We start from the raw sequence: 22,316 nt of genomic DNA, 5'->3' as shown, positions 1-22,316 counted from the left end.
TAGCCTTATTAAAGACTGAGGCAAAGTATTTGTTTAGATATTGGGCCATGCCTAGATTATCCTTGACCTCCACTCCATCCTCAGTTTTTAGCGGTCCCACTTCTTCTTTCTTTGTTTTCTTCCTATTTATATGACTATAGAACCTTTTACTATTGGTTTTAATTCCCTTTGCAAGGTCCAACTCTACTTGACTTTTAGCCTGTCTCACTTTATCCCTACATCTTCTGACCTCAATAAGGTAGCTTTCCTTACTGATCCCTCCCTTCTTCCACTCCCTATATGCTTTCTGCTTTTTCTTAATTACCTCTCTAAGATGCTTGCTCATCCAGCTTGGTCTACAACTCCTGCCTATGAATTTTTTCCCCTTTCTTGGGATGCAGGCTTCCGATAGCTTCTGCAGCTTTAATTTAAAATAATCCCAGGCCTCCTCTACCTTTAAACCCATAAATTCTTCAGTCCAATCCACTTCCCTAACTAATTTCCTTAATTTTTGAAAGTCAGCCCTTTTGAAATCAAAAACCCTAGTTGCAGATTTATTTTTGTTAATCCTTCCATTCAGTTTGAACTGAATTAGCTCATGATCACTTGAGCCAAGATTATCTCCTACAACCATTTCCTCTATGAGGTCCTCATTACTCACCAAGACCAAATCTAAAATGGCATCCCCTCTAGTCGGTTCAGCAACTACTTGCTGAAGGAATCCATCAGCTATCGCATCTAGGAAAATCTGAGCCCTATTATTATTACTAGCACTCGTCCTCCAGTCTATATCTGGGAAGTTAAAGTCTCCCATGATCACACAGTTTCCATTAGTATTTATTTTATTAAAAACATTAAAAAGGGCGCTATCCATATCCAAATTAGATCCCGGCGGTCTATAGCACACCCCAAGCACTATCCCAGGGGAGGCTCTAATAGTTTTCTTCCCCAATTTAATTGTTGCCCAGACAGACTGAGTCATATCCATTTCATCGCTTCTTATTTCTTTACATTCTATCTCATCATTGATATACAGTGCTACTCCACCACCTTTACCTTTATTTCGGTCTTTCCTAAACAGCACATACCCTTCAATACCTGTAGCCCAGTCATGACTACTATTCCACCAGGTCTCTGTTATACCTATAATATCTGGTTTCACTTCCTGCACCAGTAACTCTAGTTCCTCCATTTTGTTACCTAGGCTCCTTGCATTAGTGTACAAACATCTTAATTTTTGCTGTTTGGCCTCACTCACATTCTGTACCCTATTAGGCACGGTTATTTTACTACCAGTATAACCTATTAGACTTGTATCTACACTGCCCTTCCTCCTACCTACAGCTGTATCCACTCTTACTTCATTTTCTTTCCACTCTATGCTAAATTCTGGCGTGGAGATTACCTGGACATCTCCCAACCATCTCCCCCAAATTCCTAGTTTAAAGCTCTCTTAATCAGTTGTGCCAGCCTCCATCCTAGAAGTCTATTTCCTTCCCTACTCAGATGAAGTCCATCCCGAGAGAACTGTCCTCTATCCATGAATGCCTCCCAATGGCCATACATCCCAAAGCCCTCCTTATAGCACCACTGCCTAAGCCATCTATTGATAGTCATAATCTTGTCACACCTTTGTTGCCCTTCTCTAGGAACAGGCAGAATCCCACTAAAGATCACCTGAGCCTCAATTTCCTTAAGTGTCCTCCCCAGCCTAGCATAGTCTCCCTTAATACTTTCCAGCGAGAATCTAGCCGTATCATTTGTTCCCACATGAAGGATAATTAGGGGATTCTTTCCCGCTCCCTTTAGAATCCTTTTCAACCTCAGGTCTACATCCCGTATCTTAGCACCTGGAAGACAGCACACCCTCCTATTTTCTGGATCAGCTCTGGTTACAGGCCTATCTATTCTTCTCAGTAAAGAGTCCCCAATCACATAGACCTGCCTTTTCCTAGTGACGGTGCTATTCTCCAGTCTATCCCCTGTTCCCTCTGGCTGCAAGTTCTTTCCATTCCCATTCTCCCTTGTAATCCTTTTTAACCCATCCTGTATCCTCCTGGGGCTCATATTTGGTGTAATCTCCATTAACTCTTCCCCTTTTCCTATAGGACTAACCGCTCTTCTCTTCTTCCTTGCCCTGTCACCTTCAGTGACTACCTGCTGAGCCCCTTCTTCATTTTCCAACTCTGCAAACCTATTCTGAAGCTCTATTTCTCCTTCACTAGCCCGTCTTTTCCTCTGCCTAGTTCTTTTAGTCACATGCTTCCACTGACCACTTTCCTCACCCAGTCTCCCCTCAGAATTCCCTAGTCCTGCTTCCATCTGCAAGTCTGAGCTTTTCCCTTCAGATACCTCATGTCTTTGCTCCATAATCTGCTCAAACCCCTTCCTAAACTCTACCAGACTTTCCACCTGCATCTCCAAACCTCTGATCTTTTCCTCCATCAGCTCTATCAGACGGCATTTCATGCAGACAAAACTCTTACCAGGTGCCCCCTCCAGGATCATGTACATACCACAGCTTCCACATCCAGTCATCTTCATTGTGTCATCTGCTACATGGGTCACTCCCACTGCCACCTCTGAATCTGTCATAGCCTTCCCACCTAAATCCTGTTAATCTGGGAAACACAAACCTGGTGTTTCAGGCACAGGCAGATCCCTGGATCCCTGAATGACTTCCTGAGCCGGAGCCCCCAGGAAAGTGACCCTCCACAAATGGCCCCTCCTCACCCCATCTCTGCTCCCGGGCGGGGGTCTGCGAGTCCCAGAGCTGCTGCCCTCCCTGACCCGACCAGGCTCTGCCCCCCTGAGCACCTGCAGGAGCCGAGCCAGCTCCGGGAGAGCGACCGCCCCGGGACTGGGCCAGGGACAGAGTCTCCCAACCCGATGGGAGAGGAGAGGGGGAAGGAGAGATGGAGACTTAAAAGGGCAACAGGGGACTGAAGTGGGGAGGGAGGTTCCCAGATCTGCCTGGATCCATGGGCGATGTGATGGGGAATGCGGGGGAGGTATCCAGTCCCTCTGTACAGATGCCCCAGGGCCCGAATGAAAAAATGGTGGGGGTAGGGCCAGTCAGTCCTTACCATCAGTCTCTGGCCCCAGCTCTGTCTGTCCCTGGGAGCTGCCAGCCCCTCTGTGCTTTCCTCAAGCTCGGTGCCGCTCTGGAGTGAGCAGCCCTGTGCCCTCTCCACCCACAGACACCACCTACCATTGGGCCTGGGGAGAGAACCGCCCACAACCACAACAGCCCGGCCCTGTCGGGGTGTGTCCTCCCCCCACCCTGCTCTGCACGGAGCAGCTGCTGTGCAGACTTGTCAGATGACACAGGCCAGTTGGCAGCTTCCTCACCTTCACTTGGCCTGATTTTCCTGCTTGCCCCTGTGTGAACCAGGAGTGACAGGTTTAATTTCACTTCCTTGTTCCCCTAAAAGTGCTGCCCTAACAGCAACTGGGCATTTCCCTTCTGCCAACTGCCTCCTGCTGTGGGGTGAGTTGAGAATAGTCATTGCAACACGGAGCCATGGGCTACCCTCATGTCAACCAGTTCCTGCAGCTTGGCCTCTCCTCAGCTCCAGCCAGTCGCTCCATCTGCTCTCAGTGAGGACGCTGTACAGGGAGCATCACATCTCTCACTCTCACTTATACACACACACCTGGCTATCCCTGAACACACCTCCTGTGTCTATGTAGCTACAGACTCTGGTGTCCATCACCACAGTATCTCGACTGCAAAGTTACAAAGCAACCACCCAGTCTGAGGATCAGGATTCTCCCCTTGTCCCATCATGTGCTGAGAAGTGTGAACACTAATCTCCCCCTCCCTCTGCCTCCCCTCTAAGGCCATTGTTGGGTGGGATTCTCCCTCTTGGCCCAGCCCACTTGGACACTGTACAGGGGTCATGTGTGACAGAAACAACCCAGTAAGGTCCTAAATATTGGCTAACTACTTAGGCCAAAGAGGGAGCAGTCACTTATGGTGTGATTGCCTTAGTGCCCCTTGCAGGGGTTCTCCCATTCTGAGCCTTCATTCTCTTCCTGTGGCCCCTGCTTCCCCAAGCCCTTCTGCCCCAAACAGAGCTCCCCACAGCCCCAGTCCCTCAGCTGTCCCTTCTGCACCCCCAAGAACCCCCAATACTTTCCCATCCCACCGCCCCATCCGTGACGTTATTGACATAATCTGGGACCGTATAGATCATTGCTGCAACCAAGGTCCTGTAGTGGTACCAAATCTTGTATAAAGGGGGTCAAATGAGGTGTCTAAGACAAGGTTATGATTTGCTGGTTATGATTATGCTATCTGTTTGCATGTATCATTTTTTTATTTAAAGATATAAGTATTGGCTCTATACTGTCTGTATTTCAAACTTATGCTATGCTTCTGGGTGACACCCCAGACAAGTTGGTGTCAGCTCTGCCTAGCCTGCTTGTTAGGACCATCAGCTTTACATTTGACCCATTGAGAGAAGGCAGACACGCCTTGTGACTCAGCAAGTTATGCAGGGACATGCCTATGGAGAGAACTCTGCGGTTTTTCCATGCCATGTGATGGACAGCTTGTCTTTGGAACAAAGAAAGAAAGACCACATGACAAGAGAATATAAAAAGCTGCTGCAGCTCCTCCATCTTGTCTTCAATCCTGCTTCTTATCTCTGGAGGGACTTTGCTACACTGAAGCATTGAACGAAGGACTGATGACCCATCCCAGCTGTGGCTGTTCTCCAGAGACTTGATTTGAACCTGCAGTCTATTCTATCACTGCTGCAAGCCTGCCATCAAGAACTTTGCCATCACTGTATGTAATTGATTCTACCAGTTCTAACCAGTTCTAGCTCTCATCTATATCTTTTTCCTTTTATGAATAAACCTTCTCTCCCACATCTCTCCCACAGCACCTGCAACAACCCCATACTCCTCCTACCACCCAATAGCCCCTTAGCTGCCCAGCCCCTCTGTACCCCCAGCTCTGCTGCTCCCCTAAGATCACCCAGAGCCATTCCTCTCCTATCTGGGGGGCTGGGCTCAAAACATCTGACTCTGCAGTAGTGATGGTACAGGAGTTTCTCCAAACAATCCATCCCAGCAAGGGCAGGGTTATTAATTAACTCTGCATTTACAGGGGGAGGATTCAATCTGAGGCAGAGCTGCAATGGCCTTGTTAAACCAGTGATAAGTGTATTGAACACACAGTTTGCACTGGGAAAAGCAGCTGATAGACCTGCTCTTATCTAAACAAGAGTAAGCCCTGGAAAGATGGGCTGGGATGACACAAGCTCTAAGATCAAAGTCTGAGTGTATTCAAGGGTCCCATCTTGCAGTCCTGGTGCTTTCTACATTTTCACTGAGCTCAGTAGATGATGTGACTCACATGCAAGGACTGCAGGAGTAGGGCTTGATCCTCCACCCCCTGGAGTTAAAGGCAAAGATTCCATTGATTTCAGGGGTGCAGGATCCAGCCATTCATACCAGCAAAATTTCTGCATTTGAGCAGCATCTGCTGGTGTTTCCAAGGCCACAGGTCAGGGGTTTTCCCCCTCCTGCCAGCTTAGGAGTGAGTGGATGTTAAGTGAAGAATGTGAAGGGCCTTTAACTAGAAAGGTTTCATGAGTACCTGGATCCCGCATTGCTGGGCATTTCAGAAATACAGATGGACAGAGAATTCCCCTGACAGAAGCAGGAATAGAACAAAGATGGTGATCCAGGGGTTGAGGACATGGGCCGGGGGCTGCTTGGGACCCCCATGCTGCTGGCATATATGTTGTATTATATGTTGTATTAATTTGTATGGTGTAGGTGTAACCCTGAGGTTTTTTTCAGGAGTTAAAGTCCATTTACAGACTATGAAGAGCCAATAACTGTCCAATCCTGTCCACTGATGGCACCACCCTCCTGACTGAGCCCAATATGATACTAGAAAGATGGAAAGAACATTTTGTGACTCTCCTCAATCATGAGTCAAGTGCAAATGATCAAATAGTAGACTCAATTGAACAAAGACAGTTTGATTTGAACTCAAACATCCGCCAACTTCAGAGGAGACTAAGAACGCACTTATGGAAATGAGAAATGGAAAGGCAGCTGGAGCTCACAAATCCCAGCTGAAGTGCGAAAACATGGTAGTCCTATACTTCACAAAGCTTTGCTAGACCCAGTTACTTTCTGCTGGGAAAATAAGGTTTTACCCCAGGATTTCAAAGTTACCAAAATCGTAATAATCTGCAAGAGCAAAGGGGACAGACATAACTGCAGCAATTATCGTGGCATTTTGCTCTTCTCCATCACTGGTAGACTCCTTGGTAAGCTGTTGCTGAAAAGGTTTCAGGTTATTGCAGATGATGTACTCCCTAAATTCCAGTGTGGTTTCCATTCATCACACAGCATGGCCGACATGATATTTTCCCTATGCCAGTTACAGGAGCAAGCTGCTGAACAAGAAATGTCCTCGTATGTTGCCTTTGTTGACCTTAGTAAGGCATTCGACTATGTCAAATGCTCCACTGTCTTCTTGCAAAGTTTAGCTGCCCAAACAAACTAATCAACCTTATTTGCTGCTTCCATGCCAACATGCAGGCCCATGTATCAGTGGGTGCCGACTCATCTGATCCCTTTCCTGTAGCCCATGAGGTTAAAAAAGGCTGTGTGCTTCCCTTACATTATTTACTTTCAGAGTAGCAGCCGTGTTAGTCTGTATTCGCAAAAAGAAAAGGAGGACTTGTGGCACCTTAGAGACTAACCAATTTATTTGAGCATAAGCTTTCGTGAGCTACGGCTCACTTCATCGGATGGATGAAGTTTGTTCCTGGCTGGAATGACATGTACAACCATTACAGATGTCACTCTAACAACACGATTCGATGGCAGATTTCTAAACCTCTGCCCATTCAAGGCCAAAAGCAAATCCCAGAAAAGTGAAGTAAAGGATCTACTGTAAGCCGATGACTCAGCGTTTGTCACCCTTTCTGAGAACAACCTGCAGCATTTGCTGAATTCCTTTGCCCGTGTTGTATCCCTGTTTGGCCTCTGTATTAATGTAAAGAAAACAGAAATCCTGTACCAACCATCTCCTGGCAGAAACCCATCACTTCCACCACCACCAGAAATAAAATTGAACAGCTGCCAATTAAACAACATCAAGTCCTTCTGCTGCACAGGTAGCAGTTACCAATGACACTAACATTGACAAAGAACTTTCAGCACCCTTAAAGTCAGCTGTCTCAGCTTTTGGTTGTCTACACAAAGGACTATGGACAAGACAGGGGGTGGGGGTCAAAGTGTCCCCAAAATGCCAACTTTACAGAGCTGTTGTGCTCCCTTGTCTTCTATACTCGTTAGAGACCTCCCCCCTTTATCGTTGCCACATCCAAAACCTTAACTGTCTGCAACAATGCTACCTACGCAACATACTGGGAATCAAATGGTCTGACAAAATCGCCAACAACAAGGTACTACGGCAGGCAGCCATGCCAAGCCTGGAAGCCATGCTAGCACAGAGGCAAATGGCCTGGGTCGGCCACGTCATATGTATGGAAAACAATTGACTGCCTAAGAGAGTTCTGTGCAGTGGACTTGAAAAAGGCAGTAGGAAGGCTGGCCATCCCAGATGCTGTTACAAGGACTGCATCAAGCAGCACATACAGTCTGCTGGTCTGCACTTAATGACCTGGGAAGATACGGCCAAGGACAGGTGAGCTTGACACTCTGCTACGAAGGAAGCAGAACGAGCAACAGAATATCGTTGTGCCACCTTGGCCAACAGTAGGAGGGAATATAGACACCAAAGTGCGCTGGCACATCTCCTGAACCCTACATGTGGAAACTGATTTCCAGTCATAGTCGAATACAAGCAACAGATGGAATAAATGAGCACAAAGAGTCAAAGATGTTAACATGACCCTGTCACTGTCTAACATTAAACAGTGTTAAACAAGGTTTGGGGGTTGGTTTTCAGAGACCTCAGCCAGCGTTGTCTCATGGCAAACACACCATTGAAAAATCCCTTTAACCTTTTATTAAAAATACAAAAAAGAAGATTAACAATTGAAATATTTGCAAAAGGAGAGGGATAGGACAGAATAAAAATAAGGTAGGGAAGGAGAACTGAGAGGGGGGAGGAGTGACTGTCGAGGTCCCAAGTGGGGAGGAGGGGGGAAGGAAAGGAGGGACACCCGCACTGAGCTGGGAAGGGACGGGCAGGGCCACGGGCATAAGAAGCGGGATGGGGGGCTAGCCTCCTCGAGTGGAAGCTTCACCCTCCGCCCATGGTTAACTTTTCAGCCACAAGTCTTGCATGTGTTTGGAGGGTGGGGAATGGGAATGAAGAATATTTCAGGGCACTAGAATAAATTAACATGGCCACAGAGTCTAGTGGCTGCTGAAGCAGACTTTGGTCCAGTTCTTTACACAGGGTGGAGATAATTACAGTGACTCCTGGAGCACAAGGAAAAAAGTCTGCAGAACTGATTGTGTCACCAGTCAAAAGAGCTGGTTTGCTGGCACCACAGCTGTCTTCTCACTAGCACTGTGGGTGTGTCCGAGGAATTTGAACTTTGTGCCATAACCATGCTGTGAGAAGGATCCAGTTACAGTGACGTTCCAGGCGCTATTGTAGTTGCAGTTTTGAAGCTGATGGATGTTCGAAGAGAGGACGGTGCTTCCATTTAATATAAAATGTATTAACTTAATGAAAACCTTAGGAGCAGGCTGGAGTTAAACCCTGTGGCTCCCTGACCCCTCCAGCAGGATGGATGTTACAGCCTGGGAAAGGGAAGCAGTCACTGGAAGCAGGAGCTCTCTCTAGAGAGAATGGCTCTGGGTGCTAGCAAAGCAGGGAACCCCCTGGAGAGATTGGAATGGCTCAGGAATAACTGCACAGGATTCTGCAGATAGGGGGTTCACTCACTGCAACTCCCACTAAATTGCTCCCCTGAATATTTCCTGGCTTATTATGCTGATTAGTCAGAGGAGCTGCTGCTATCAACAGGCCTCGCTCCTGGGATTTGGGGGATAAAGTGTCACTTCACTACCAGGAAATCAGTTGTGAGTGTAGAAAGGCCCACACAGATTCAGAGACCTGTTCAGTCACTTCTCCACTGCCAGGTTCACATTTATTTGCTGTTCTGCTTTATTTACTGACAGATGTAGGAAACGATCACCATTTCTAATTTTCCCTTGGGGCGTTGTTGGGAGTGTGCAGGTATTTTTATCATCAACTCACTACTGTCATGCTCCAGAGTGAGAGGCTGAAAGATGGAAGGGAAACACCTGGGGCCAGATTGGGTGCAACTGATGGAGGGAGAGGGAGATTTTCTAAAGCTCCTAAGGGATTTAGGAGCACAAGCCCCATTGATCCTAACTCCCCTGTGTTTGTGAAAATCTCCCCCTCTGAGTGTAAATGGCACCTGTTTGTGTCCATGAGGCCTCTTGTATACCAGATGGGCTCACTCCATCAGCATAACGTGGTGTGAGCCCCGAGTGAAGTCAGCCCTTGTTGGAAGCCCACTGCCCTTTAAAACAACATAGCCTCTTGCAGGTGCCAGGGGCCGTAGAGCCATAGGACCATGTTTCCAAAGGAGCTCAGCTCTGAACTGCTACATGTTGGCACCTGTGTGACATGGGCAGGTTTCCAGGGGCTCTGAGCAGCTCCTGTTGTTCTCAATGGGAGGGGAAGGGGAACAGTCTCCATTGGTTTCAGCTGGAGCTGCTGTACGGAGCACTGTGACATTGTTCCCATTGTGAGCGATGACCAAATCCATCCCTGACATCGCCTTGACCCTGGGACACTGAGGCTGGGCCACAGACACAGAAAGGGAGTCCCAGGCCAGGTGTGAGCTGTTGTGGGGGGAAAACCATAAAGAACCCTCCCCTGGAATAAGCAGAACTGGGGCATGGGTCACTGTCCCCCACCAATACCTTGGTAGTTATTAGGGACAGGGCTGGAAGGGGAGGGGCTATGTCATGCCCACTCTGAGGTCTGGCCTACACCGGCCTTTCCCCTTGAACATTTCCAAAGTTGCTGCCAGAGCAACACCTAAACAAATACTTTACCATCGTTTTTAATAAGGGTACTGAGGTGCTATGGGGTAGTGGCAGGGAATGGGAATTAGGACATGGAAATTACCACATCCAAGCTGGAAGCCAAACTCAAGCAGCTTAATGGGACTAAACTGGGAGCCCCGGATAATCTCCATCCAAGAATATTAAAGCAAGCCCAATAGCTAGGATTTTTAATGAATTTGTAAATTAGGGGATTGTATCCTATGACTGGAGAATGATTAATATAGTTTCTATTTTTAAGAAAAGAGAAAAAGTGATCCAGGCAACTAGAGGCCTGTTAGTTTGACTTCAATTGTATGCAAGGTCTTGGACCAAATCTTGGAAGAAAAAGTAGTTCAGGACAAGAAGTAAACAGTAACTGGGATAAAATATAACATGGTTTTTAAAAAGGTATATTGTGCTAAACCAACTGGATCTCCTTTTTTGAGAAGATAATTGTTTCTTTAGACAAAGGAAAAGCATTAGATCTAATCTACCTGGATGTCAGTAAGGCATTTGATACAGTTCCACCTGGGAAACTATTAGTTAAATTAGAGAAGATGGGGATTAATATGAAAATTGAAAGGTGCATAATGAACTGCTAAAGGGTCATACTGAGGGCTTGTCTACACTAGAAATGCTACAGTGGTACAGCTGCACTGATGCAGCTGCGCTGCTGTAGTGCATCTGGTGAAGAAACTATGCCAGCAGAAGAGAGCTCTTCCGTTGTCATAATACCTCCACCTCTGCAAGAGGTGGTAGCTATGTCGGCAGGAGAAGCTTTCCCACTGACATAGCGCTGTCCACACCAGCACTTAGGTTGGTGTAATTTCTGTCACTCAGGGGTGTGAATTATTCACACCCCCTGAGTGATGTAAATTATACCAAAGTAAGCTCTAGTGTAGACCAAGCCTGAAAGGTGAATTGTCAGGCTGGAGGGAGGTTACTAGTGGAGTTCATGTATAAGATCTAATGCTTTTCCTTTGTCTATACGTGACATGTATAAAGCTGATACAATGGTCTGTGTATATCCCATGATACAATGGCTCTGTTCACAGGCTGGCAGTCCTGGTTATTCATTCACACTTACCTGACTTTGCCCCATCACTGCATTGCCTGTTCTGTTTCTATAAAGACATTAACCCCTGCACATCTGGCCATTAACAATAGAAGATGAGAGGAGATACCAAGTGAGCTGTAGCTCACGAAAGCTTATGCTCAAATAAATTGGTTAGTCTCTAAGGTGCCACAAGTCCTCCTTTTCTTTTTGCGAATACAGACTAACACGGCTGTTACTCTGAAACCTGTCATAAAAATAAACCAGAACTTTCCCAGCTCTCTACAGATGCTGTAATGAGACTTTTGGCACATCTGGGTACTGTAGAATTAACACCTGTTTATTCCATTTTCCTCTAGGTGTGGGCTCTGATCCTGACATCCCTGTGGAAGGTCACCAGGATGGAGGGATCCGGGTTGTGTGTCGATCATTTGGGTGGTACCCAGAGCCTGAGGCTCAATGGAGAGATCTCCAGGGGCAGGTCTTACCATCAGCCTCTCACAACATATTGCAAGAGGCCACCGGTCTGTTTCAAACAGAGATTGCTATTGTTATAACAGAAGAATCCAACCAGAAAGTGTCCTGTTCTGTCAGGAACCCCTGCCTGAACCAGGAGAGAGTGTCAACCATTTCCATAGCAGGTCAGTGCCCATCCACGCTGTATGTGGAATAGACTGAGCTTCTGCAGTTGTTAGTGTGGAACAATTCTTATTGGGTCTCCTATTTACTGGCCTGAATCTTCAGCATTATGAGCAATTCAGCTACATTCACAAAAACACTTAGGTGTGCTGATGCTCAGCACCACAAACACTAATTATATAGTAACCAGTGGTGAAAGTAACTTAAGGGACTTACCGAGATGCAGGGAGGCCGGGGTCCTGAGCAAGGTTGGTGGGGGGAGGTGGCTCTGGGCCCCCGGAAGGGGTGGGCCTTGGGCAAAAGGGGCGGGACTGGGGCCAGACTCCCACAGCCAGCCTTTCAGCGCTGCCCAGCCCACGCCACCTGGAGCTCCAGCAGCAATTTAAAGGGTCCGGGGCTCCCGTCTGCTACCTTTTGCCACCACCCCCCCTCCGCCCATTAGCGTCCCTGCCAGTATGGTTGGCTGTGTATCGGCTCTTACTGGTATGCTGTACCATACTGGCTTACTTTCACCTCTGGGTGTAACCTGGAGTCAGTGAAGTTACTCCAGATTTACACTGGTGTAACAGATCTTAAGGAGAGTCAGTATTTGATACTTTGAGGTACCTAGAAAATCACTGGGAACAACAAAGCCTGAGTTAGGTGCCCAGGCTCCCTGTACAACAGGGGCTAGACTGCAATTCACAGAAACCAGCCTGCTAAGTGCCACCTCCTCTTAGCTAGCCAATGGGAGATGACAAGGAGAGGGGTGTGTGTTAAGTCCCCTTTGTCTCAGAGATAGGTGCCTAAACTGGAGTATTGTGTCCAGTTCTGGGTGCCACATTTCAGGAAAGATGTGGACAAATTGGAGAATGTCCCGAAAGAGCAACAAAAATGATTAAAGGTCTAGAAAACATGACCTCTGAGGGAAGACTGAAAAAATTGGGTTTGTTTATTCTGGAGAAGAGAAGACTGAATGGGGACATGATAACAGTTTTCATGTACATAAAAGGTTGTTACAAGGAGGAGGGAGAAAAATTGTTCTCCTTAACTTCTGTGGATAGGACAAGAAGCAATGGGCTTAAATTGCAGCAAGGACGGTTTAGGTTGGACATTAGGAAAATCTTCCCAACTGTCAGAGTGGTTAAGCACTGGAATAAATTTCCTAGGGTTGGTGGTGGAATCTCCATCACTGGGGATTTTTAAGAGCAGGTTGGACAAACACCTGTGAGGGATGGTCTAGATAATACTTAGTCCTACCTTGAGTGCAGGGGACTAGACTAGATGACATCTCGAGGTCCCTTCCAGTCCTATGATTCTCTAATGGAGCTGCGCCAAGCCCCATCCCTGATATTCCCCTTTTCAGTAATTAACCATGTTCAGTAACCAGATTATTGCTTGGACTTTCAATGGCTTAATAATAAAGCACAGAGGAGCCACATCTCACCATGTATTTCCCTGTGAGATTCTTTTAACTGGTCACAGTGTCACCATTGTTGCAATGTCCTTCTTTTGACACATGTTTGTTCCTAAGTCAATGACACTTTCTCTTGCAGATCTCTTTTTCACATTTCACATCTGGGTGGTGGCTCTGGGTGTGATCCTGGGTGTTATCTTCTGTGTTCTCATTGCCCTGGCCAGTTACTGCTCCTGGAGTCAATGCAGAGCAAAAGGTAAAGTAACAAGAAGGGTGTCAGGGTTCCCTTCCCACTCTGAACTCTGGGGTACAGATGTGAGGACCCCCATGAAAGATCCCCTAAGTTTATATTCTACCACCTTAGGTTAAAACTTCCCCAAGGTACAATTCCTTTCCTTGTCCTTGGGTAGTATTGCTGCCACCACCAAGTGATTTACACAAAAATTTGGGAAAAGGGTCACTTGGAGTCCCTATCCCCCCAAAATATTCCCCCAAGCCCCTTCACCCCCTTTCCTGGGGAGGCTTGAGAATAATGTGAGTACCGACCAGACTCTTTGTCTCTAGGACACTGAAAATCAATCAGGTTCTTAAAGAAAGAACTTTATTTAAAGAAAAAGTAAAAGAATCATACCTGCAAAATCAGGATGGAAGATAACTTTACAGGGTAAAAACACAGAGGATTCCCCTCTAGGCTCAGCTTCAAAGTTACAAAAAACAGGAATAAAACTCCCTCTTAGCATAGGGGAAATTAACAAGCTAAAACAAAAGATAATCTAATGCATTTCCTTGCCCTTACTTACAATGTTTGTAATCTTAGATGAATCATTTCAGGTATGTTTTCAGGAGATGTTTTACTTTCCTGGCCTCTCTCTCCATCCAGAGAGAGAACAAACAAAGAGAAACAAACACTTCCCCCCGACCCCCAGATTTGAAAGTATCTTCTTTTCTTATTGATCCTTCTGGTCAGGTGCCAACTAGGTTATTTGAGTTTCTTAACCCCTTACAGGTAAAGTGTTCTCTGTTCATCTGGCCAGGAGGGATTTTATGCTATTGCATACATAAAGGTTGTTACCCTTCCCTATATATTTATGACAAAGGGAGAATGCAATTTGACCAGTCAGAGATTTAAAAACAAAAATGGAGATGCCAGGATTGAGGTGCTTTGATTAAATGTTTGGGAGAGTTTGGGGCAATGGAGATAGGTTGAGGGCGAAGGGTGCTCTGAATACATTATGATTTCACGTCTGAACTCACAAGTGTCAAGTGGGTTCATCCTGTCAGATCTCACTAACAGGTCCCAATGGAATGTGATTCTGAAATATTCCATGGGGATCAGCATTGCTCAGTTTGAAACACCCATGTGAGGCTTAGTAAGCTATGCTTGCAGCTGTGACATATCTAACTTGTTTGCTTGCAGACAAAACAATGCAAAGTAGGAGAGAAGTAAGTTTCTTAGGGCCCAATTCTGTGCACATGCACATCCCTTCTGTTGAAAAATTGTATAGTCAATCGTTTAACCACACTCTGTTTCATTATGAAATATATTCAAGAGACCAAATAACCAGTATCAGTCAGGTTTATTGCTAAAGCTCAATAATAGTATAGTAGAGGAAGAAAGGTTCATTACGATACCTGTGTCCAGGAAGCCGTCTTGTGCAGCCTTGTTAAATTCACCTTACACAGAAGGTGTGCACTCAAAGTTACTCTCCCAAAGTTATCCTTTTTATATCCTGCCTGTTCCTAAGTAAAAGGTACTGTGTCCTCTGAAACTAGATTTATTCAATCAGTTTTTCTGTACCAAAGTGTACTCCGTATCTTGTTGTTCTCAGCATGTGCATTCCAGGTACCAAGGGGCCTAGGTTTGTACTAGGGTAGAACAATCATATGTCTTGTCCTTTTCCCTTGGGACCTTCCAGTGGTGGCCTTTGAGTGTGTGGAACAGTTACATTAGCCATGGGTTTGCTGTTATAAACACAACAGCATGAAATATCACCTCTTGCCTTTTTCTCCCTCTAGAGACTCTGCAATCTGCGATGGAGAGGCAGAAATGTCAGTGTCTGGGACCAATGGGATGGGTTGAAGATTTCATGTCATGATAGTCGAGTTAGCTCAGTGAAGCCAACTTAACTCGATTGAAAGACACATTTGATGCAGAGTAGTCACAGTTTACCACCTTTAGCTCAGTTTTAGCTGATGGAGTTACAGCCTGTTTTAATGAGTGATGGGGAACGTCTCCATATTGGCACCAGGGCCCAAGCTGTGAGCTCAGGGGCTGCTCATGCTCACACAAATGGGCTCTGGAGGCGAATAATAAAGCCCATGGGAATTATAGAAATGGTTCTCTGAATCCAGGGCCCTGAATAACACTTGCCATCCTGGGCCGGTGTCATTGCTGGAGACTGGGTACGTCTATACTGCAAAAAACCCACCCACGGCAGCAAATCTCAGAGCCTGGGGCTTGCACTGCATGGCTAAATATTAATATTGTAGACATTCCGGCTTGGGCTGGAACCCAGGCTCTGAGGCCCTCCCCCTCACTGGGTTTCGGAACACAGGTGCTAGCCCAAGCAGGAATGTCTGTACTGCTATTTTTAGCCCTGTAGCATGGGCTCCCCAAGCCTGAGTCAGTTGGCCTAGTCTCTGGGCCCCACTGTTGTGTTTTGTTTTGGGGGTTTTTTTGCAATGTAGATGAACCCTGAGAGACTTGTCCAATATTTAACAGGATCCCTCACTCAGGATCCCCCTGTGTTGTGGCTCTTCCATACACATGTAATGAGGGAGAGGGCAGGATTTCACCTGCAGTGAGCATGTACACCCACAACCTCAGCTCCACTCTACAGCGACTCTATGCATTAACCATACAGGTCTGATCAGTGCAGAACAGTGTCTGTGGTTCTACATTAAATGAAACTGATTTTATAGGAACACAATGTTTTAAGGGTTTTTTTCCAATTTCCCCCCTCATGATGTTACTACAGGGCAGAGTTAAGGTTGTTTAGGTGCCTTAGCTGCATTTCGAGACCATGGAATGTTTGGATTTCTTTTAAATATAACCATAATTCTGTATTGTCTGGGTATATAACATTTGGTTTGGGGATAATTACAAGATTCTTGTAATGACTTTTACCCTTAAGTTACAAGTACATGTCCTCTCAGTTTTAACTCCATATTAAGGGGAATTGCATTGTGCATTATGGCACAGATCTGCAAAGAGACTTAGGCACCAAACCCAGAGACAGGCATCTCAATCCTAGTTTTAGGCACCGTGATCCACAAGACCCCTCTTGGCTGATGCATAACTGTGTGGGTGCCTAAACTCACTCGGGACAGAAATCTCTGCTGTAAAAATTCTCTCAGTGTCTAAGTTTCTGCCTCTGGGCATATACATGGCTGCCTTGCTCTAGACGTTTAGGCACCTATCTCCCACCTGAGCCCCAAAGTGACCCACAAACTGGAGGAAGGAGCACCTGTCTCACCTATGAAGACTGATCCTGTAGACATGCTCAGAGGTCACCCAATGACACAAAGAACAGAGGTGGGAGACTGGGAGGAGGCAAAACTCTCTTATAACCTTTAGCCTAGGGGTTAGGGTACCCACCCGAAATGTGGGAGACTCTGGTTGAAGTCCCCTCTCTCTGCTGATGAGGAGAAAGGATTTGAACAGGGGTCTCCCAACTCTCAGGACAGTGCTCTAACTACTGGGCTATGGGATATTCTGGTATGAGGCTCACTCTGTCTGTTTTGTTTAAGGTGTTAAACTTTAATCAAATATTAATTGAGAATCACTCTATAACCACCTCACCCCGCTCCCCAGCACAACAGACATCATTTCCCCTGAGCCGGGATCTTCTGCATGGGCCTAGCCCCTCCCTGCAAGATTGCACCCCACCAGCTGTCTGCCTGAGAATCATACAGGAACTGGGCTCTTTTCCCTGCCTCAGGGTCTCCTCCTGGAGTCTTCCTGCTCCCTGAAGCTCTCCCTTAGCTGAAGAACTTGCTGGCCAGGCTTTTATTAGGACCAGGAGATCTTCAAGCCATCACTTGATCCCTGGCCTCAGCATCAGCTGATTAATCTCAGGGTGGAACTGGGCCCCAACTCTCCTTAAAAGACCAGCCACCTTGTGACACTTAGTCTCTCCCATCCTAAAACTTTCCATCCCTGATCCTAATTGCCTCTCTACCTACTGTCCCTTCTCCCTTCTCCCGCTAAGCTCAATGAACGCTCTGTCTACAATCACAGTCTGGAGTTTCTCTCCTCCTGTTCCATCCTAGACAGGGGTGCTGGAATAGGGGGCACCAAGGGGCCATGGAGCTCCACTTTTTACCTGCCATAAGAACAAGTAATGGGGTGAGGGGGCACAAAGGAGCAAGCGGGGAGCGGGGTCTTGGGAGGAAGAGGCAGCGCAGGGGCTCAGGAAGAAGGGGCGGTGCGAAGGCGGGGCCATGGGAGAATGGGCGCTGTGAGGGAGGGGCCTTGGGGGAATGAGAGCTGTGAGGGGGAGGGTCCATGGTTGGGGTGATGGTGGGCCCCGCACTTTTAGGAATCTTCTGCCGCTCCTGTCCTAGACCTAGACCCTCTCCAATTGAGCTTCTTCCCCATTCACTCCCCTGAAACCACTCTCACCAAAATCTCTAATGACCTCTGTGATGTTCCCAGCTCAGCCTCTTCTATGGCCTCCCAGACACACCCACTGTCTCCCTTCAGTCCACACAAACTCCATATAACAAAGAGATACCTGCCCCAGGGAGCTCACCCTCTGCATGACAGACAGGCTATAACAGAGGGATGAAAAACACAAGGGACGTGAGGGGTTGGGAGGGCAAGCAGCGAGGTAATGATAAAAAGAAACCCAAGTCCAGCTCATCACTTGCCCAGCCAGTTCCAGACAAGAGAGATTACTGGGGCCACAGCATATATGTGTTTGGAGGAGGGATTTAAGAGAGAATAAGGGAGCAGCTTTACAAATATTGATGGGGCATTTTCTCCATGCACGGAAGGGGAGAAAACACTGAGGTGCTTGAGGGAGAAGCAGACAGGTGGGTGACCCAGCCTGCCAGGAGCAGCCCTTACCATTTTGCCCAAGAGGGCAAAAAATGTTTTCTATGCAATGGGAAGACAGTGTTGACAGCTCAGTAAAGCTGGTGGATTTGACAGACAGGGAAGGGCTGAATGGTGAAGGGACTAATGGCAAAGACTATTAGCTTGTGCTGGTGTGGTGCTGGGTGGGGCAGAGGGTCTTAGTGAAGGGACAATAAGACGGTGGGGGATGTGGTAGCAGAAACAACCCGGAAGGGAAGATGGGGCAGTAGTTGGAGAGGTGTGGGGAAGAGAAGCAGGTTTGTGAGTAAAATTATACCTGGGCTTTTGCATGGTCAGGACCCTAGATTGTAAACTCTTTGGAGCAGGGACTGTGTCTTTTTATAGTCTGGAGTGTGTGTGTGTACAGAACCAAGTGCAGTGGGGGCCCAGCCCTGAGTGTATGTGTACAGGACCTAGTATGGTGGGCCCCAGCCCTGAGCGTGTGTGTACAGGACCTAGCGCAGTGGGGCCCAGCCCTGAGTGCGACCTCTAGATGCTACTGGAATGTAAATAATAATGTGCAGTGGGAGCAGCAGACCAGCATGGGATGTGGAGATATGGCCTGGGGTGGGGCTTAAAGGCATGTGTGTCTGTGCAGAGGATGGGGGATGAAGAGTGGCAGGTGGGGAGGAGGTTGCAGGGATCAGTGTGGGAGGGACGTGGAACGGTGACTTGGAGCCAGCAAGCCCTGCTCTCTGGTCCAGGTTTATGTGTGCAGTATCTGAGGTGTATAAGATAGTACATGTAACAGCTGGGACAGGACAGCTTGGGTCCCTGTCCCCATAAGAAAGCTCTGCTCTGCGCTCTTCTCTGCTTAGCGTCCTATTGACAGATCTTTCAGAACATTCGTATCATCAGTGCGGGAGACGTCACTCTTAGTTCGACTATTGCCCATTAATTTTGGTGACTCAACATTAACTGAAGGTGTCTTTTACCTTCCAGCGGAATATGGCAGGATGGCATGACTTCCCCATGGCAGGACGTATTTAATAACCTGGAACTCCCCTCTTCTCTGACTCTTCTGGGAAACCAGGCCAGTCTCAGCATCCTGGTTTCTGGGGGCCAACCCCATCTTATTTGCCCATCTTGCCCACGGTCGGTACCTAATATTGGACCAGTCCTGTGCTTTCTTCTCTTGTGGTTGTCTGTGGTGGCTGACTCTTTCAAATCACTGACCTTCTTTGAGGCACCACTGTGGTTGCTTAGTTCCTTCGAAATATGGGAGCTGGAACTCCCATAGTTGTTGCTGCCCTCCTGACACTACCTTGAGAGAGTGAATGTCCCACCGTCATGGAAGTGCTTGTGCCATGCTGCTTGGTCATCCGTTCTTGGTGGAATGGGATCTCAGATTCCACTTCTGATACCATATAGTCAGGGGAAGCACATTTAAGTACTCCACTCAGCTGCCTCAGGGTGGCCCTGCAAGTACCTTGCCTCAGTTTACCCTCTTCGGCACTACTTAAATAACTCCATGTAATCTGAAAAATCTGAAACAAAAGTCCCTTGCTGGGATCTACTTTACTCATAAACTCAAAGGTCAGAAAGGACCATCATGATCATCTAGTCAGACTTCCTGCACATTGCAGACCACAGAGCCTCACCCACCCACTCCAGAAATAGACCTCTAACCTCTGGAAGAGTTACTAAAGTCCTCAAATCATGATTTAAAGATTTCAAGTTTACAGAGAATCCACCATTTACACTAGTTTAAACCTGCAAGTGACCTATGCCCCATGTTGCAGAGGAAGGTGAAAATCCCTCAGATCTCCGCCAGTCTGACCCAGGGGAAAATTCCTTCCTGACCCCAAGTATGGGGATCAGTTAGACCTTGAGTATGTGGGCAAGACCCACCAGCCAGATACCTGGGAAAGAATTCTCTGTAGTAACTCAAAGTCCTCCCCATCTAGTGTCCCATCATCAGAGATATTGGCTGCTAGCAGTTGCAGATCAGCTACATCCTCTCGCTGCCCTCTGCCTCAGTGGTTCCCACCCCTTCCCTTGTCCCCCCTCAGGCCCCACTGGGCCTGCCCCTCTCTTTCTCCCTATCTGCCCACTTGGTGCCCACCCTTCTCCTTTGCCCCCCTCTAACCCTGGGTGCCCACCTCTTTCCTCACCACTCCTTTATCCTCTGGTGCCCAGGGCTTCCCTTGCCCCCATTTTCTCCCCAGGTGACTGTCCCACTCCTCTCTTCTCTGCCTCTATTCCCATGTGGCCTGTCCCTTCCCTCTTCCCCCCTCTTACTACTGATACCTGCCTTTTCCACCTTTTGATGCCTGTTCTTCCGCTTGCCCCACCACACCCTCTGATACCTACATCTTCCCTCACCCCCAACATCTGGCTCTCTGCTCACCCCCTCTGCCTCACTGATGCAAGCCCCTTCCCTCTGCCGTCTTGATACCTGGCTCTTCCTTCAACCACTTTCTTCCCCATGAAGGCCCCTCCCCTCAACATTCTCTGTCCCTCTGGTGCCTCCCCGTTACCTCACCTCCTCTTCCTCAGGCACCTTCCCTCTCCTGCTCTTTGCCCCGCAGTGACTACATCTCCCCTTGTCCCCTATAGCCCCCCTGACACCCGCACCATCCCTCAATCCTCTCTGTCCCTTTGGTGCTTGTCCCTCCTTCCTGTGGGTGGAAACCCTTTCCCTTGCCCAACCATCTCCCAGCCTTTGATCCCAACCCCCTCACACTTGCTCCTCCCCACAACTCTCTGGTTCCCCTCCCACCCCTGGGGCATATCCTTCCTCCTGGCATTGCATGGGGGCCCCATGACACAGTGATTAATGGGAATGAAGGTTAATTTCCCTTTCATCCTAGTGACCAGCCCCTGACCCTGGCACTGATTCTGTGACTCTCTCCCCAGTGAACATGACCCTGGATCCAGACACATCAAATCCCTGGCTCATCCTGGTCTGAGGATCTTAAACATGTGAGAGATGGACATACCCCACAGGATCTTCCCGATAATCCTAAGAGATTTGATACTTTCCCCATTGTCCTGGGTGCTGAGGGATTTATGGACGGGAGGTGTTACTGGGAGGTGGAGGTGGGAGACAAGACAGGCTGGACTCTGGGGGTTTGTAGAGAATCTGTGAGCAGGAAGGGGCCAGTCAGACTCACACCTGGGAATGGATACTGGACAATGTGTCTGAAGGATGGGGAATACAAGGTCCTCACCTCCCTCTCAAGCTCCCTCCCCGTGAGCATCAGGCCCAGCCGAGTGGGTCTGGAATCCCATGCCTGTAGGAGATGCACCCTTGCATCCTTGCTTACCCTCAGGAGTGAGATATTGGCTTCTATGACCCCCACCTGTGGAAAATGGTGGCTGAATTAGCAATATTGTCCCTAGACACCTGCAGTGATCCCTTTAAAAAAACACCTAGACCCTTTGCCCTATCTTGAGCACCCAACCTCTCCCCCTCCCCTGGAGGGCACTCACCATGTTTAAGATGCTTGCTGAGATGTGTGCTTGCCAAGGGTCACTGAGAAAGTGATTTGTATGTAAAAAGAGGTATATTTTTACACTATAATGTTTCAGTGCTGTGCGTGAACTAAAAATCATGCTTCTGTGAATTGTTTCTTGTGTTTCTATAGATTTGGCCTTCAGGGGATCTTCCTACACACTGGGGGAGCACCTCCACCAAATAAGGAAGTGACCAAGGTGCAGCAAGGAGGACATGTTCTGAGAGGTGCTCCAATCCTCTGAGGCTGAAAAAAGAGGATACAGGGAGCGGACAAAGACTTTAAAGGAAAAATAATTCAAACTCACAGGGAGGCCAGAAAGGAGAGCAAGGAACACATTGTAAAGGGCCAGGAGTGGATGATAAAAATGATGGAGGAGCAAACAGCAATGTTGAGGTCCCTAATCATGCTCCAGGCAGAACACATGAGTGCTCCCTCACCAGCCATTACAGAACTGCTTTCCATGCCTTCCCCAAACTCCTCCCACGCACTCCTTGCAACATCCCAGAACATCTCTGTATGCCGTTCCATCCATCCCTTTGGACAGTTTCCAAAACGATAGCTGGATTTACACACAGTTATGAGAGCGTACTGCCATACGCTTTTTTCTCCCTTCCCACCAATCCTTTTGTGTGTGTTGTTAATTGTTATTTAATAAAAACAAACTCTGAAAGA

General features: G+C 47.6%; 2 protein-coding genes and 1 long non-coding RNA gene across 19 annotated transcripts in view; 2 read left to right on the top strand and 1 right to left on the bottom strand.

Moving 5' to 3' along the window:
- LOC144929430 (uncharacterized) overlaps positions 1-3,253 on the bottom strand; it is a 9,016-nt gene extending 5,763 nt beyond the window's left edge. Inside the window, exons 1-2 of one of the 2 annotated variants that reach the window (XR_013634660.1) lie at positions 3,066-3,253; positions 2,466-2,600 (exon numbers count right to left, since the gene is read on the bottom strand). This is a non-coding gene — a long non-coding RNA (uncharacterized LOC144929430). The remainder of the gene's footprint in view (positions 1-2,465; positions 2,601-3,065) is intronic. The other variant, XR_013634659.1, reaches the window with a different exon arrangement.
- LOC140898275 (uncharacterized) overlaps positions 1-22,316 on the top strand; it is a 2,445,793-nt gene that overhangs the window by 1,111,511 nt on the left and 1,311,966 nt on the right. The gene's annotated exons all lie outside the window — the stretch shown is intronic.
- Positions 1-22,316, top strand: part of LOC144929422 (butyrophilin subfamily 3 member A2-like) — a 23,858-nt gene extending 1,542 nt beyond the window's left edge. For 3 of the 7 annotated variants that reach the window (XR_013634636.1, XR_013634634.1, XR_013634638.1), the window contains exons 2-4: positions 11,428-11,709; positions 13,243-13,359; positions 21,774-22,316. Coding sequence is in view for 1 of the 7 variants with exons in the window: in XM_078848838.1 (XP_078704964.1) it covers positions 11,428-11,709; positions 13,243-13,359; positions 21,043-21,095 (452 nt within the window). In the remaining 6 variants the exon portion in view is untranslated. The other 4 variants (XR_013634635.1, XM_078848838.1, XR_013634639.1 and 1 more) reach the window with 4 other exon arrangements.

Source organism: Lepidochelys kempii, chromosome 14 (assembly GCF_965140285.1).
Source record: "Lepidochelys kempii isolate rLepKem1 chromosome 14, rLepKem1.hap1, whole genome shotgun sequence".
In the NCBI taxonomy this organism is placed as follows: Eukaryota; Metazoa; Chordata; order Testudines; family Cheloniidae; genus Lepidochelys; species Lepidochelys kempii.
This window is presented reverse-complemented; position numbering and strand designations above follow the sequence as displayed.